The sequence below is a fragment of the Ursus arctos genome, unplaced genomic scaffold, assembly GCF_023065955.2.
Source record: "Ursus arctos isolate Adak ecotype North America unplaced genomic scaffold, UrsArc2.0 scaffold_11, whole genome shotgun sequence".
Classification (NCBI taxonomy): Eukaryota; Metazoa; Chordata; class Mammalia; order Carnivora; family Ursidae; genus Ursus; species Ursus arctos.
The window spans coordinates 33543416-33561778 of record NW_026622775.1 but is presented as its reverse complement, the minus strand read 5'-3'; the positions used below and the strand labels follow the sequence as shown (position 1 = coordinate 33561778).

The 18363-nt window shown below is 38.6% G+C and overlaps 1 protein-coding gene across 1 annotated transcript in view; it reads left to right on the top strand.

Annotated features, from left to right (window-relative positions):
• The window catches only part of LOC130543309 (glycophorin-A-like), a 47731-nt gene extending 31718 nt beyond the window's left edge, over nucleotides 1-16013 (top strand). Inside the window, exons 3-6 of the mRNA XM_057309969.1 lie at nucleotides 8648-8686; nucleotides 10571-10656; nucleotides 12074-12148; nucleotides 15190-16013. Of these exons, the coding sequence (XP_057165952.1) occupies nucleotides 8648-8686; nucleotides 10571-10656; nucleotides 12074-12133 (185 nt within the window). The 3' untranslated portion in view covers nucleotides 12134-12148; nucleotides 15190-16013. The remainder of the gene's footprint in view (nucleotides 1-8647; nucleotides 8687-10570; nucleotides 10657-12073; nucleotides 12149-15189) is intronic.
• The last annotated feature ends 2350 nt before the right edge of the window (nucleotides 16014-18363 follow it).

The window sequence follows — 18363 nt, the reverse complement described above, 5'->3', positions numbered from 1 at the left end:
CCCCCCTTCCACATTTCTACCTAAAATTCTTCCCATCCTTCGAGGTTTAGACAGTGAGTCATTGTAAGCAGACATGGGGTAAGGACTTCAGAGTACGTATTTCAGAGCAACTGAGGACATGTGCAGTGTTGGTAGCTGGATGCTGACACACCTTCCATAATACCTCAAGCTATACATGTTTCTCTCTGAGAAGCGGAATTGTTCAGGTCCGGTCTGGACGTGTTCTGCCTAAAAGAAGTGAACGGATTTTTTAAATGACCCTTATATCGATATTACTAGAACAGAAAACAGTCTCTCTTTGTGGCTATAGCACGAGGATCCTGACGGCTAAGAGATATAATGTAATGAGTGCAATAAATTGGTGTGAAAAAATAATAATGAAGAATATATGACTAGCTTAAAACCCTTAGCTCCTAGGATCTCAGAATTGCAAGGAATTTGTCTTTTTTTGTGTGTTCAGTGCACCCCAATGTTCACCAACTAATATGCTAAAACATCCAAGAAATGATGCTGACAAGATTTCAACCAGGCACAGGTCTGGAAATGGAAATATTACTGGAAGTCAGCAGAATTAGGTCGTGGCTCTGTTCCTTACCAGCTGTGTTAAACTGAGCTTATCAGTTAACTTTTATGTTATCAACTTTCTTATCTGTAAAGTAAGCAAGTTGGATTAGATATTCCAAGAGCCCCTGTAACATAAAGTATAAAAGTACATCCTGAATTAAAGAGGACCGGATTTAAATTGAGCTTTAATTTGTGAATGATGCAATTGCATTTGTTGAAGCTGATTTAGCTACAGAAATCCAGGGGCCCAGAGCATGAGAAAAAAACGAGAGAGACATTTCTCATCACCCTGTCCCTAAGAGGTGTAGGTAAACCACGTCTGCTGTTTAATGGTCACAGATCTGTCTGGATGCCTTCTACCTACTCAACCCAACTGAAGATTCCATTGAAAACAGTCGCTTAAAATCCTCTTATTCACAGACATTTTGCAGCTTGTGCACCTGCAGATGTCCGCAGATGTCCAGTAGCTGCTTAGGGCCCAAGGAATGTGGGAGAGCCACACAGACTTGAGGGCTATTGCTGCCAAGTGTAAGCATCAAAATACTTCTGCTGGCTGTTAGGGGTGCGTATTGTGGGATTTTGGGTTCCTTACCGTGAATTTTGAAAGTAGCTTAAGCATGTGAGAATGTACAAAGAGATACTTCTTTTGTTTCTCCTAGGTGACGTTTCTCAACCAGGGGCGGGTATAGTTAATTTGAAGTGATGGATGAAATTCTTCAGATTGCCCCATGTGTTTCTATTTTAGAATCACCAGCAAGTTCTTTAAAATTTAACTAAGTGCTAGAAAATAGAAAAGCTTACGTGAGTGAGCAGAACTATTAATCCTTGAAGCTGACATTTTTTGTGAACTATGTATTTCAGGGAGAGATTCTGAGCCGTCCTCATACTGCTAAGCAAGCAAGGGCATTAACTACTATTGAAATACAAGATTTTTTCCCCCTAAAATAGAAAGAAAACTACTAAAAAGATCATTTTATGGATAGTTCCAGATATTTGATTGTTGAGGAAAAAATGTATAAAAATATTTTTATCAAGTTGCTCTATTTATTTACTCTGTTTATTTACTTACTGCACTGTTGGCTTTAGGTGACTGTAATATTTGCATCAAAGCAACTAAATCTGGAGAACTAAAGCAGGTATTTCTAGGAACGTAAATGGAAAATTTCAGCCTCAAATCAACTTGGCCACCAATCAGTTTTTGTGCGGGTGCAGGTAGAACGTAATTTCGCAGTTGGGACTTGAATCAAGTATATGCAATTTTGGGAAATTACCTCAAGTACTTTGTTTCTCTAAACAATGTGTTGCTTTCAATGTGAGATATTCCTGAGTTCTGACTACACTTTAGAGCCTTGGGCTTCAGCCTCTACTTCTTCTGGACAAAATTTGCACTAAATGCTCCTTTCCTCTGAGTAATAGCTGTTGGAGAAGAAGGACATCTATTTGCTAGAGGCTGAAAATGGTTTTGATAGAGTTCAAAACTTATTTAAATGAGGTCTGTGTCCTTAAGCATCTTCTCATTTCGATACCAAAGAAAAAAAGTTATATGTACTTTGCTCCCTCCTTCCGCCGCTGTCTTGCTCTCTTCACGTCTTGCGCAGCAGTCCCGTAGATGCTTGCAGATCCCTCAATGATGTCTCAAATTCCAGGGCATGGCTGGCAGTGCTGACTCGGTACCAAAATGTCCACACAGTCGAAATCCTAGGGTCCTTGCAAGATGCGTTCCAAGAACACCTCCACGAGGTCTTTCGACCTCCTCCTGCTCGCCCTAGAATTGACCGCAGCCTATTTTGTGCCCTACTTCTCCAGCACCCAAAACACATTCTGAGACTTAGATCAAATTGTTGTGTCTCTTTACTAAGTTGGAATTTCCTTGCTGGGAAGACCATGAGTTAGTTAGTTAGTTATTGTGTTCTCTGTATGTGCACAAAGTGAGCATGCTAAAACACTTTCATGAACTGATGAATCAATGAATGAACACCCAAGGTTCCCAGTAACCATTGAGGCCCTCAGAAGACATACCTGGATTCCAAACAGTCAATCATAAGATTTCATTGAGCTTTTACCACACCATGCCAAGTCCTGGGGAATTGGTAGAGTTTGTGGTCCCAGTAGGGGGGATAAGAAAGGACCTCCAAAAGGAAATGGTATTGAACTGAAACCTGAAAAGCAGACAGCTAGGCAAGATGGCGTGGGAAGGCATACTTCAATCAAAGGGAAGAGGAGGTACAAAGGTGTGGGCGTGGTTAGGAGTATGGTGCGTTTGAGGAACCAGGAAGTATCTGTCATGGCTGGAGCCTGGGGAGAGAAGGTTAAGGGACAAGCAATGAGATGGGGAGGCAGGTGGGGGACTGGGTCACACAGGGTCTTACAGGTGTTCACAAAGGGGGGGGGGCACCAGCCCATACTGAGCACCTCCCTAACTGACCCTGCAAATCCCTACTCAGACGGTCTCTGATGTCCTGTGGAAGAGTTAGGAAGCCTGAAGGAGGGCATATTTGTGTTCACAGCCAAAAGTCAATGGCTTTGGTTAAATTTTTAACATTTTAACTCCTTTAACACTTAAAAACTTTGGTGTGGATTGTTTTGTTTTTCAGATTTAGATTATTTTGGTCTTCAAAGTATGGGCATGTTGTTGAAATGTTGTGAATATTTTGTCGATTTTCCGTGAATACGTGTTTTTCAACTATGCTTGTCCTCACCCTGTGGAAGCCACTTTGCCATATGGCTTGTTTAATTCATTCTTATGTTCATTTGAGATGCAATCTGGAAACTCACCCAGTTGTTTCTCTATAAGAAATTGGCTAAAAATTTATAACTATTAGTATTTCACTGACTACCTATTATGTACAAAACACTGTTGTAAAGCTGAGGGGATTCAAAATGAGTTAGCCGTGGGAACTAGCAACCATGGAAACAAGTTTTATGTTTCAAAGGAATCCATTTGGTGTCCTAAAGTGATTATAAATGTATGCCCTACCTGTAAATAATTATACTGAACTGAAAGGTCTAAAGGAGATGCAACATTAACAAAGAGATACAGATAATTTTTGTTCATTAGTTATCCTTTTTTATATTTTTTACATACTTCCATTGATTCTTAATAAAAATAGTCCTCTCCCTAATTTTGATTTCAATATATGCTGAAACTTAAAATTCCTATCATCACGTTATTGTTTAAAATGTTTCTTCTTATATTATCTTTTTTTTTTAAGATTTTATATATTTATTTGACAGAGAGAGATACAGCGAGAGAGGGAACACCAGCAGGGGGAGTGGGAGAGGGAGAAGCAGGCTTCCCGCTGATCAGGGAGCCCGTTGTGGGCTCATCCCAGGACACTGGGATCATGACCTGAGCAGAAGGCAGAGGCTTAATGACTGAACCACCCAGGTGCCCCCTTCTTATATTATCTTTTAAATCAATACACCTGAGTGTTGAAGATGAACTTAGAGATAGATGTTATTTATCATGCTCTTTAGTTCATTTGTGTAGCCATTGTTTAAAAACACGTGAGGATCAGGTAGTAGGACCAAGTCGAAGAACAAGATGAGTATTTATAGGAGGGGAGAAAACATTGCAGACAGTTTGGGGACAATAATTCCTGCCTGCACAATTTGGGGGTAAGGATTCGTTGGCAGCTGGTTAAAAGAGGCAGGTCTTGGTACTCGGTCTTTGAGAAGACCGACCAGAAATGTAAAAGACGTTTTTCAGTTCTTCGTGGATTCTCCAGGAAACCTCGAGCATTTAGCTGAGAAGCCAAGGTGACAGTCTCTCTGGGGAATGTCTGCAAGTGCTCGCCCACCCCCTCTTCGTCATACCTGGGCACCATTCCCCTCACCAGGAGGTCTCGAAGGAATGCGCAGAGATACACCCACAGAGTTTAGTACACTGATGGTTATCTAAGAATGATTCGTAACTCTCAGAAGTATAAAATAACACAAATGCTCAAATCAGAGACTGATGACTAAACTATGGTACACTGATATGCTGGAATACTATACAGCCATTAAGAGTCTTGTCACAGAAGAATATTCAACAACATAGGATACCTGTCCGTAGTATATATATCTTAAACACTATGTACGTATTTATACATACTTAAACACAATGATCCTGTATTTAGGTGCAATAGCTAAAAGTTCAGATGATTATACACCAAAATGTTTATTTTATTTTTTTATTTTTTTTTAAAGATTTTATTTATTTATTTGACAGAGATAGAGACAGCCAGTGAGAGAGGGAACACAAGCAGGGGGAGTGGGAGAGGAAGAAGCAGGCTCATAGCAGAGGAGCCTGACGTGGGGCTTGATTCCATAACGCCGGGATCACGCCCTGAGCTGAAGGCAGACGCTTAACCGCTGTGCCACCCAGGCACCCCCAAAATGTTTATTTAAAAAAAATTTTTTTTAAGATTTTATTTATTTATTTGAAAGAGAGATAGCGAGAGAGAGAGAGCATGAGCAGAGGGGTGGGGCAGAGAGAGGGAGAAGCAGACTTCCTGCTGAGCAGGGAGCCCAACACTGGGATCATGACCTGAGCCGAAGGCAGGTGCTTAACCGACTGAGCCACCCAGGTGTCCTTAGATTACTTTTGTAATTAAAACAATCCCATTTAATTTATAAAAGCCTTATAAAATAATTCATAAATTTTATATTTATACAATTTAAAAATCTAATTGTTTAATTATAAAAAATCAATGTATAATGTATTTAATGGGATTTTAAAAGGATTTATGAGAATACATAGCTTGTATTCATGTTTGTGTGCAGATATGTTTTTATTCTAAAGAATAACCATGGCCTAGAATTCATTGCAGTCCTTGGTTATCTGGATCCTCAGCCAGTTGTCTTAGACTAGAGCCAGCATTTCCTATAATTCTATTACAATTCTGACATGCTACTTTTGAAAGAGAAAAAAGAAGTATGGGTGGGGAACCTTAGAATTGACTCACCCTCACATTGCATCAAAAACTGGGGATGTACCATATGGTGACTAATATAACAAAATAAAAATTATTAAAAAAAAAAAAAAGAATTGACTCACCCTCTAACAAGCGAGAAGAAAATTGAGTGTAGTCCTGTCTTGGTTTTAATTTTTACCGGGGAGGTAGAATTGTACCAAGGAGGTGGGGATAGGGAGGCGTGGGGCACAACTGTCATCCTGTGTCGTCCCTTTCTTTAACACCGACAATTTCCCAAAGTCACGGAAGATGCCATGCCAAAGCAGCTTCCGGTCTCTCCTCCCTTTGTAAGAATGGTGACAACAATAACCAACCTGTATGTGGTGCTCGTTATGTGCCAAGTACTCTACTAACGTGTGTGTGTTCACGAGCACACATGCAAGAGACTACCGTAGTCCTTACAATGACATTTTGAGGCAGATTTTATCATTTTACACAGGAAATGAAGATACACTTTCCTCCTCTGTAAGGCCCTACTATGTAGAAATTCTGGAGTCGCCACTGGGAGGGACATGGGATAAATTTGCTTTTTATGGTATGCTCTAGAGTCCACTCGGTGACCTCATTGCTGATCTTTTTCTCAACTTCTGTTTTCTACAGGTTTGGTTTCCACAGAGCAGCCATCATTTGTCATTCCTGGTACAGGACAAGACCCTTTAGTTACTCTACGCCAACATCTCCCAGACGGGGCACAAAGTTTACTCATTTTTAAAATTTTTTGTAATTCAAATATAATTAACAGACAGTATGGTATTAGTTTGAGGTGTACAATGGAATGCTCACAAGAAATGTACCCTTAATCCCCTTCACCTATTTCACTATTGGTGGAAATGCAAGCTGGTGAGCCACTGTGAAAAACAGTATGGAGTTTCCTCCCAAAATTAAAAACAGAAATACCATATGACCCAGTAATTCCACTACTGAATATTTACCCAGAGAAAATGAAAACACTAATTTGAAAATATATATGCATCCCTATGTTTACTGCAGCATTATTTACATTGCCGAGATATGGAAACAGCCCAAGGGTCCATCCGTAGATGAATGCATAAGGAAGATGTGGTACATCTACGCAATGGAATGTTCCTCAGCCATAAAAAGGAATGAAATCTTGTCATTTGCAACAACATGGATAGATCTACAGGGTATAATACTAAGTGAAATAAGTCAGAGAAAAACAAATGCCATATGATTTCACTCATATGTGGAATATAAGAAACAAACAAAGAAAAAAGAGAGAAACAGAAAAACAGGGTTTGTTCATATTTTAAAATAGTTGCTTTGGAGTGCGTTGTTATGATGCAACTCTATTTAATTGGACCTGTCACTGTGGCGAAACTGTGACCAACACTGAGAAACAGCGTTAAGCAGACACGATCCCTACTCCAGAGGAATTCTCACTTCTGGACTATCTCGCAGAAATAATACGATGGGCTAAAGAAATTAAAACAATCTAGCAGGGTGCAGAAATGCTGACTGTGACTATTTCATGATATTTCCAGAAAGAAGGGATCTCATTGTGCAGTGCTGAGGCGGCCCCAGAGTCAAACCATGCGGGGGTCAGCTGTCCCACCTGCTGACCCTGAGTGAGGTTTGAAGGGGTTTCTGTTCCCTTCATTTTTCAAATGGGCCCATAATTTTCATCTTACAGTATTTCTCTAGAGATCAAATAAGAAGGTGTATACAAAACTGCTTCACCCCAAGCCTGACGTACCGTAACTGCCTAGTAAATGAGAAGAGTACTGAGAGAAGGGCGGTCGGGCCGCATTCACTGTCCCTGGCTACTTCTCTCAGAAAAAGAAGATGACTTCACTAGAGCTGGTTGAAAGTAGAAAGGGAAAGTATCTCTCATAGGTGAAGTTTAGGCAGGATACTCCAGATTTTTTTTAAAAAGGCTCAGAAAATATCTCTAGAGTGGCTGCAGGGTCATTAGCTGCTAGAAACATGGAGAAAATGCACTGGGATCAACAGAAGCAGCAGATTTTAAGAATAGAGACCAGGGAAGGAAAATTAGGCTAAGGGCTAGGAACTAATTATTAGGATCAAGGTGACTTCAGTGTGAAGCCAACATGATGGTGTCCAACTGGAAAGCATTTAAAGGGCAAATATAGACACACAGTGCTACATGCCCTGAATGCTAGAAATAATGGTGGGGCATTGTAAGTGTTTTCCCACGTTACCTAATTTTATCCTCGCAGGAAGCCAAAGACCTAGGTATTATAATCTTCATTTGCCTAAGAAATTACTAAAACACAGAGCAATTAAGGAACTTGTCCAAGGCCACATAACTAGTAAGAGAGATTCTTGTGACTGAAGCCCCACCTGTTTTGCTCCAGAGCTCATACACTAACCACGACTACCAACTGCCACGAGGAAAGAGAGGACAAGCCCCAGTTAGCCTTTAAACATAACCTCCAAAGAATGACCCGATATAACCAAGTTCCTGACTATATGGTATGATACGTTATTTATAATCACTAAATTCAAGAAAACTGTAAGGCTGTAGTAGTCTTACTACTTCATGACGTAAAATAGTGACTTCAGAGAAAGAAACATAATCAGGTTAATGCTAGTGGTGCCTTAAGGTGCATTGAGACAACAATACTAGAAACTTCTGCAGATAGGGAATCCAGTGCAAGTGTACACAAAAGCTCAGATGAGACACAATAAAGGTTTGGATTCAGATGGTGACTGTGGCTAAATCTGGAAAATTGATACCAGACATGACCTCTCTTGGGTTTGGACGGAAGTTCATGTGGGTTGATGGCTCATTGGGTCTCCTTTCTTCTCCCCATTTTTACATACATTTTTAAATGTGCTGCTTTTTGTAGAACTCAGTAAGTGGTTCTTTCAGAACTTTCTCAAACCCTTTCCTTCATTTAAGGAGATGGTTTGCTAATGTCTGACCCATGACTACCTGTTGGGTTGTTGAAAGTAGATAGTGGAATTACTAATGTTAAAATTGACACATTACCCCAGAAATTTTACTAGCTATTTAAAATTGAACAGTAGCTCCCCAAACACAATTAATAAAAAGAAACCCACTAAACAATGTCATTCCAATATGGAGCTTTAAAGATACACCCTATGTATTTTAACTTTATTTTGAAATTTTGTGTTTTTAGGAGCAAGGCAACAAATTGACCACATTTTCTCTGAACCAGGTATGTTAATATTTGACATAGAATAACAATAATTTCAACTTAAATGACACATTGCTAGTTAAATGCCTAAGAAAATAAGAACCATCAATTTTTAACTTTTTAATTTTTTTTAAAAGATTTTATTTATTTGTTTGAGGAAGAGGTAGAGTGGGGAGGAGCAGAGGGGGAGGAAGAGGAAGAATGAAAGAATCCCAAGCAGAGTCCGTGTTAGCCACGGAGCTAGGGGCTCCATCTGACCACCGCAAGATCATGACTTGAACCAAAACCAAGAGTCGGAGGCCTAACTGACTGAGCCACCCAGGTGCCCCAAGAAGCATCAGTTTTTAAAATAGAAAAGGGTATATTATTAACTTTCATGATACAAAATTGTAAAGGCAAGCAAAATATGCTCTTTTTAAAATTAAAATATGCATCTCTTATTTTCCTAAATATTTCGGAACTAGCAGTGCATAATTTGATCATTTTTCTTGTAATTTAGATTTTTTAGCTTTCTAACCAACCATGGGTACTTGAGAAAAGTCTCGTAGGAGCTTATGAAACAATTGAACTTCCCTGTTTCCTGCTTGTAAAGAAAGCAAGGAGCTGAAAATCATCTGATTCCTTGGCACATATCAGGAATAAATAGAGACCATTTATATCTCAACCCTGATTCATCTGGGGCCCTGTGCTACCAGTTTGGGGTTATCCTCTCAACCCTCTCTGACTGGGGGACTGTCACCTCCACTTCTTAGGTGCTGCTGTGGATCTGGCGTTGGTTGATTTACGTGCCCATTTACTATTCGGCCTTTCTAAGCCTCCCTTTGCACTTGGCCTGCATCCGTACTTCACACAAGAAAAATGGATTGTAGAACTGAATCACTAGCTCTTGAGTTAAAGCTACATGGACGGGAAGGCTCGGCAATACCAGAGGCAGAAAAACTACTTTTACTTTTTAAAAAAATCAATAATATGTCTTTTAAATATAAATAAGCCAAATAAATATGCCATGTTACTTGTACGTCTTGCCTTCAGTTCTATTGACCTCATTTGAAAGCACAACAAATATGCATGAATAGGCAAGACTACCTCTAACTTAAATTGTTTCATTCTCAACATGTAAAAGATTTGAGAAATATTTTTAGTATACTCCCAATGTAGTATATTTTGACTATCACATTAGAACTATACTGATTAGTAGACACATTTTATATCATATTAGTGTATATTATATTAAGTTTATTTCCTCCAAAACTACTGATTCAATGATCTGTCCAATACCCTTTTGTACATCAAGACATTATTTTCTCTCATAACTTTGACACTATGAAAAGAGTTTGTGGTTTTTTTCCATATTGAGATAGAATGTCCACAATGGCTCTTCTCCATAATTATGCCTGTGAGGTCCTGTGAAGAAAAATGGGAGTGAATTGGGGGGCGCCTGGGTGGCGCAGTCGTTAAGTGTCTGTCTTCAGCTCAGGGCGTGATCCCAGCGTTCTGGGATCGAGCCCCACATCAGGCTCCTCCACTAGGAGCCTGCTTCTTCCTCTCCCACTCCCCCTGCTTGTGTTCCCTCTCTCGCTGGCTGTCTTTGTCAAATAAATAAATAAAATCTTAAAAAAAAAAAAAAGAAAGAAAAATGGGAGTGAATTGGAACTCTGGAGCCTTGGTTCTCATTAGATGTGTGACCTTGGACAAAGATGTTAGTGCTCAAAGTTCCAGTCTCCCACATGGTTACTGTGAAAAACCTAATTTTCGAAAATATAGTATACGTAAAAGTATATTAATGTATTTTCTATAAAAAAGCAAAGTGATATTACCCCTGATTTTACCTGTTTTATTTTTCAGTTGATATGTGGTAGTTTATCTCATACTTTTGTAATTTTCTGTTCTCTTTTTCTTCCCTAGAGATAATAGGGATCATTTATGCAGTAATGCTCGGTGTCATTGTAACTATCCTCTCATTTGCCCTCTGTATTGGCCAACTGACAAAGGTGAGAATTCAGTTTTTAATTTTGCTGTAAGTGCTGGTGTGAACAACTCTATTCTTCTGAGTTCAATTAAACTCAAAGAGAAACAAAATTGCATAAAACTCCATCTTTTTCAGTCAGACACATAAAAGTCATTGGGTTATTCTAGTAGAACTTTTTTTTTTTTGTATTTGCCCTATAAAGGAACCCAAAATATAAAACTCTCCCCATTTTCCAATGAAAAATTTTCCAAAGTTTTGTCTCACTTGATTTAATATACTTTGATGGATATAGATGAAATAATCAAATTCCTAATTATAGTGTGTACTTTATGTGTGCAAAATATTTAAAATAACATGATATATTTACATATGTTTAAAACCTTTGCTGTTTTAGAGTCTCATATTTCCTGGTACAAATTTTTCAAACTCCACTCATGTGTTTTCCAGCATGACTCATTTTTTTCATCACTAAAGCTTACTTTAAATCCATGTGACACAGCATTCCTAAGCACATAACATTTACTATAACTTTCTATCTAAGATGTTTAAGACACAACATTTGTGTGTGTGTTTCTGATGCTATAATTAGAATTGTAGTCCTAGATCATTAAGTATCTGGTCACCAAAGAATGGTACAGTTAGCTTCTCGTCCTTCTCTGTTCTTGATCTCTCTTTGTGATCTCCACATCATAACCACTATATATATTCTTTTAAAAAGGCTTATTTAGAGAGGTAACAACTTTGTAGTGACAGGGGTATAATGACAACTTCTACTAGGTGACTTCTATAATGGTCCAAACCTATGATTGATTATCATCACTCCATGTGAATATATCTTATCTAAAGAGTACTTTTTAATAAAAGTCATTGAGAGTGCTTGTTGTGGTTTGAGGGATGTTGTAAAGACTTGAATATGAGTCCTCTGGTCTGCTGTTTAAATACTGGGGGGAAATCACCTCCTTTTGATTGGGCATATATGGCAAATGAGTTGTCTTCTCTCTTGGCTGATGGTCTAAAATCTAGAAAAGTCAATAAAATACTTAGTTGGCAAAATTCAGAGAAAATCTTCTATTTGTATATAGAAAAACTGGATCATGATCAATGTGCTAAGAGACCTTACCCCTTTTTCAAAAAGTTCCATTTTGGCTTTTCATTACAGGAGGGAAATATGAAAGTCAATGTTTGGGGATAATAATTCACCTATGGAAATATCAAATATTATTTTGAAAGACAAACACAAGTTGAAATCAAAGTTTGCAAATATCTACAAAATTGTGAATTTTTCTAAAAGTAACCTCTACAAAGCACATTTTAATCAAAAGAAAACGTTAGCCAAAAACCAAAAAAAAAAAAAAAAGATCTTTGAACTTGAGGCATTTTTCTTTATAAGGTCTTATGTTTCGAAACTTGTGGCATTAATATTTGGTTTTTATTCATAGAAAAGTTCACTTCCTGTCCCATCTTCACCCCCAGAAGATGCAGACTCTGAAGTTCTGTAGAAACAAGAAATCCAGGTTAGTGCTAATATTCTTAATGCCTTTTGCCTTTTTGGGAGGGAAATTAATTAATTATTTCTTTCTGAGTTGGGGGGTATGCCCAATTAGGATTCATTTATATTCTATTTCATCAGTGCTACCTCTGTAAGATTTTTTTAATGTGGACATTTGTCTTTAGCATAATGAAATTATCCCTTAGGCAACAAGTGTCTTTTTAAAAAAGAAAAGGTAAAATAAATACTATAAGTAAACACAAAAGTTAAGTTCTTTTGTACACTTCCTATTTTCCAAACTACAAAGTTGTATATAGGAGACCCTACAATGGGTGTGGTTTAAGAGCCCCTGATCTACAGCCAGACCTGGATTTGAATCATACTCCAACACTTAGTAGCTGTGTAACCGTGAGCAAGCTACTACTATGGAGATAATGATAGTTAATGTGGTGATAATTTAATATGGACATAATGATAACGGTGACCTCATAGAGTTCCATGAGGATTAAATGAGCTACAACAAGTAAAGCATTTAGAACAGTTCTTGGTCCTAGTAAGTGCTCGTGCCTGTTCGATCTAATAAGTAATGCAGGCTCCATGCCCAAATGATCTCCTCTGCACAACTGGCCAGTCACTTGGCCCCCTCTTTTCATTTCCATCTGCAGGTGCTAGGTAGGTACACAACATGTGGAAAACTGCAGGTCAATTTTGTTCACACAGAACAGTAGTAGCCTACACAGTGATTTTTAAAAAGAGCTTTCATCGCCAACTTAAAAAAATAGGAGATTTTTACATTTAAAAACACCCAAATATTAGACCTCCCTTACAGAAAAAAATGTGAACTCTCACAGCGCTGGAGCCTCTGTACCAGCATGAGAGCAATTCCTAAGAGCAGAGTAGTGGTTGCTGCCTCACCTATCGGTTTAAATACCAAACCAATTTCATTTATTTCATTCATCATGGCCTCTTGTATCATCTCCATAATTAAGCATATAGTCCCTATGAGATGTCACCTGAAGCCAAAGCCCAGGTGATGTCTATTTTGGGAGATGTCCATCAAGAACAGGCTATGGAATGTGCTTTAAGGCTCAAACAAAAAGGACCTGACTGCCCCTTCAAAATCCACTAGGGTTTTTCCATAATTACAAAAAATCATGAGAGGGGTGCCTGGGTAGCTCAATCAGTTGAGCATTTGACTCTTGGTTTGGGCTCAGGTCATGATCTCAGGGTGTGAGATCCAGCCTGGCCTGGGCTCTGCACTCAGTGGGAGCTCTGCTTGAGATTCTCTCTCTCTCCTTCTGCCCTCCCCTTGCTTGCTTGCTCTTTCTCTCTCTCTCAAATAAAGAAATAAAATCTTTAAAAAAACATGACGGAATGGAAGACCTATAAATTTTTGGATTCTAGTTTAACCTGGAACTAAGCACCTTTCTTCAAAGGACTTGCTGGGTTTCTTAGACTTTGGAGTGAGGAAAGAAAGTTTTAAAGATTCACTCCAGCTACATAACCTATAGGCAGGACTTGCCTCACCAAGTTGTCTTGCAGATTATTCTTAAAGCTTAACCATGATTGTTACATGATTACTTAGTCCCAGGAAGGTCATGCTCTGTAGAGTAAACGGCATATGCAAAGTTCTCAGTGAAAAGGATTAGCAAAACCCAGTCTGCTGATACTTAACAAAGTTTGGAGTCATGTGCCAAATCCACTTCATTTACTCAGGCTACCTTGTTATAGGACTTGTGGGTGGAACTAATATCTGTATTTTTTTATCTACATTATGCATTACTTCAAAAAAATGTTTTGATGCTGTTTTTAAAGTGGAATGCTTACCACCCAAAGCCATGAACATTACCCAGGGCAAGACAAGGCAGTTTGGGGCAGAAGGACAACATGACAAAAGGCAGGGGGGAAGACAGAGCATACTGTACCCAGGGAATGACGTGCATTTCTGTACAGCAAGATGAATACTTCGGTTCCCAGTTCATGCCTCAAATATATGGAAAGACAAGGGAAGGTCAGATAAATCAAATTTCAGGCTTCTTTCATTTCCCCATATTTGTGCTAATGAAGTTATTGAATGTGTCTTAGGAAGTTAGTGAAATGGGGTATAAAACTGATCCCATCTCACAGGAAATATCGGGAAATATATAAAAGTATTTAAAAATGCTCTAGTCCTATTTTTGTAGCATACTGCTGTAAAGCAATGTATAACCCAAAGACAGTAAGAGACAGAGGGACTGTGCCATCTCAGCGAGAACTGGAAATGTTAGGGTGTAAAGTACTAATTACTTTAACCCCCTTGAACTTGCACATAGTTTATGCCTGATGGGAAGTGAGAACAGGTGGATCTGAGTCAGCTGTCCATGGTGGCGACCGTGGGTGACTCCAACAGTTCATTTCTCACAGGAGAATGTTTGGGATGCACAGTTTCTGTGATACGCAAATGGAAGAAAACTGTGGAAAGCACTCCATTTTCACAAGAGCAAAGGCTCTTCTCATCCCTTTAAGGCACTCTCCAGGAGTAACGTAAACCCAACTTTCTAGCCAAGAAAGGTTGAGGGTCAGATTTGATGAAAGAGACCAACCCAGCGCCCTTTTCCCACGTGCTAGTGTCAGAGAGGAATTTAGCAGTGAGCTGCTGAACAGACTGCTCCTTGCTAATGTCCAAGGAACAAAGTTATTCCCAAGACAGATCACAGACGAGGGAGGTTCAGAGACAGTTAATGTAATTCAACTCACTTCTCAGTTGCTGCCTTCCCACTATAGTCAGCCCCTATACAAGCCCTGTGCTAGCTTCTCATCTCTGTAGAGATTACGAGCAGAGTAATTATGGTTGTGCCTTATCTAAGGCTTTTAGAACAGATTTTCTAAGAAATTCTTTACATATTATTCTCTAATAGTGCTAATCTGAAAGAAAATTCCTTTCATTTCCTAATAATTATATTCAAAGACAACTCTGAGAATGTAGAATTCTAAAGTGTATTCTATGCATTAATTCCCCATTGTGCTTAAATAGAACTATGTCTCATACTACTGCTTTTTTTTCCTCCCTCTATAATCCTTCCACAGAAAAGTCAGTCATGAGAATCGGCTCGTCAAGCCAAATTTTGGAAGAAGTCAAAGGCACAAAACTTCAGTCAAATGAAAAACGAACATGTCAGTTACATACTCCAGTATATGGCGTGCCTTCCTACGCTGTACAACTTCAGGCTGAAAATTTCATCGTGATGAGTCCAGTGACTCAATGATGGAAAATGTCTCTACTCATTAACATTTCAAAATGAAGAACAATTCTTTCCTTTCATGCTTGCTTTTGTGTGTTAGCATTATTTTTATAATTACTTGATTTAGAATTCTGATCCCCAGACTTCACTTGGCTTCATCTGCACTTCTTTACAACTTATTCTATTTTATTGTAGTTCGGTGATTGTGCTGTCAAGGGAGAGGCTTGTAACGTCTAGATGGTATCTAAGCTCTCATTCCAAACTTCTGAGACTTGTCATTGCTTTCAGTATATTAAGGGGACCTGAGATCCTAATACTTTCTTCCACTGCAAGCTAAGGTATTACACTGACGATGATGATATTTTAGTCACACTGATAAAGCTTGTGCTTGGAGATGCCTTATGTACACATATGCATAAACACATACATTACACATAGTGTGGGTAGAGATACATAAAATGACAGTCACATTCATCCTCTCATGCATAAATCAACACAAAAAGGTTTTCCCACTTTAAGAAGTGAGATGTTACACTCATGTAAATGACCTATTTAAAAGACATTGACAGTCGAGTGTTAACTCTTTCAGGGCACTGACTGATGCATTGTGTTCCACAGGCAGTTATTTCTGTAAGAGGTCATGGTGTCCTGACAAAGAAAAGAATTAATGACTTTTCCTTGCAAACTTAGTAATTCTCTAAATGCAGTATAATGAAACTTAATAACTCTATACATGCAATAAGATGTGCAAACTTGACAAGCAGTTGAATATTTAAATAGGTTGTTCTGTATTCTCAATTATCCAATCCATCCAGTTCTACTTCCCCTTTAATAAAGCTTTGAAAATTAGCCTAAATAATCCAAAAGAAATTTCTAGAGACTTCATGAGACGAAGGCTTTGTAACCATACAGCTATCACTCATTTATAGTAAAACTTAAAAAGCAATATAAAAACAGAGAAGTACCCTCCTACGATAGTCTATTGCCAAAGTACTAAAAATCCACGTGGCTTTTCATTGTGTGCTAATTAAGTAAATGATATTATGTAGATATTTGGGCCCTGCAACTTAAGTTTTTTTAAATAAATCACAAAATCTAAATCTTAACCTACTTGTTTGTTCTGAGAGTGTTCTTGTGTTAAATTGACTATTTAACTGAAAATAAGAAAAGCACATTTCTGTTGCTACATTTTTTTAAAGTAGTTTAACAGTATTATTGGGTTAATCTAATCAAGTGAATTACTCAAGCATCAATGCAATTTTAAAGGTACTTTTTTTGATAAAAATAAAGTGTTGAACCAAGAGAGAACAGGACAGGAGGCTTGTCTCTAAAGTAATTTACAAGTCAAAGACAATAGACTAGCTTGGCTGTCCCCTCTCAACAAGGGCAAGAGAATTCAGAGAATAATTAAAGTATAAATTACTTTAACCTCCTGGAACTTTTCCAGTTCGTTTCTCTGTACTTCTATCTGCGGACTTGTCACATTTGAACTTAATGTTTGTAGGAAGAAATTACCTTCATGGTCTTTATAGTTTTATCATTAAATCAGCCTATAGTAAAGAAATCTTACCTTGGAGGCCAACATGAATGATTCATGTTGAATTTCTTGAAGTTGAGACCAGTCAGGGTGGGAGTGAAGCTGATTAGAAAATTTAATCCTTCAGGACTGGGTGTTTGCTTGTGTAGGTGTGAGCAGAGGGTCTACGTGAGGGGAAATGAATGGAGAAAGGTGAGGAACTTGTGAAGGGAAAGCATGGGGAGCCAAGGAATGACTTGGTGGAAGGGGTATTTTAGTACATTAATATGCAGTAATGGATCAAGAGCCCTCGGGTTGATTCTAAGTATTTGTCTTATCAAATGCAGCACATTTCTCATAAGAAACTCCTAAGAGCCAAATGTCATCCAAGCAAAGATCAATACAAAATTCTCCCCAGTATCACGCACATGCCTGTCCCTGCGTCCATGGGTATCTAGGTAATGAGTATCTTGTGCCCTCAGCTCTGTTCAGCTGGAATGTGTGCGCTGGCAACTCACCGATAACCCACTTTCAGCTCCTAGATGGAAACATGCAGTCGGACTCCTCACAGCATTTGTGCATCTTGTGCTGCCTTTGCTATGATCTGATTCTATCCCCTGCTTAACCGTGAGTCCTTGGGAGCAGGGACTTTAACTCATCTTTGTGGCTCCTGTGAGGCTTCACAAAATGTGCTCTTTTCTTAATATGTAAAATGATGTTATTCATAGCGCTCTAAAGGCTTCGTCTGGCATGGGTTGGAAAGAGAATCCATTTTGGATCCAGAGTTCGAACCCTTGCTTGTTTATTCACATCACTTCAGTTTCCTTATCTGCCATGTGAGGATAAGACTAACTGCCTTGCAAAAATGCCTTGACAGTGGTGTGAAAAGAGGAAAGTAGGGCGTGCCCAGCACCCAGAAGGTGCTCGATAGATGGCAGCTCTGATTAACATCACCTGTGACGAACTCTTCCTTACCCGCTACCAACAAAGCATCATAGAGTTCTATAGCCAATCCACCTGAAATGCTTTCCGGAAATAGTTAGCCTTTGAAGACTGTTCCCACATTTCTTTTTGCCATCTCATTTTTTGTTGTGCAAAATAGGAAAGACAGTATTTCTTACCTTTTTTCTCTGGAATATGACAATATGTGTTTTCACTGATTAGATGTACAAATAAAAATCAGTTGCCTTTTAAGATTTCAGTTATCGTTAGTAGCTTTAAAATGTTACTTGAGATTAAATTGAAAAAGTAGGTTTGTTTTGAAGACAATAGGTTTAGAAAAATTGGATCTCAGTGATAAAAGGAAGTACTCTACTAATTTTCATCATTTTTAAAACATCCAAGACACTCACTCACTGTAGGGTTTTGTAATTGGAAAAAAAGCCTTCCCCTCTGGTACGTCCGACTTGCTTTCTTTCCTTTCTTAGAGAATTAGTTGGAAAGCATATGGAGAGTCAGAGTGTTATGAAAAACATTCTTGCCATTTGTGCTTAACAGCTAATA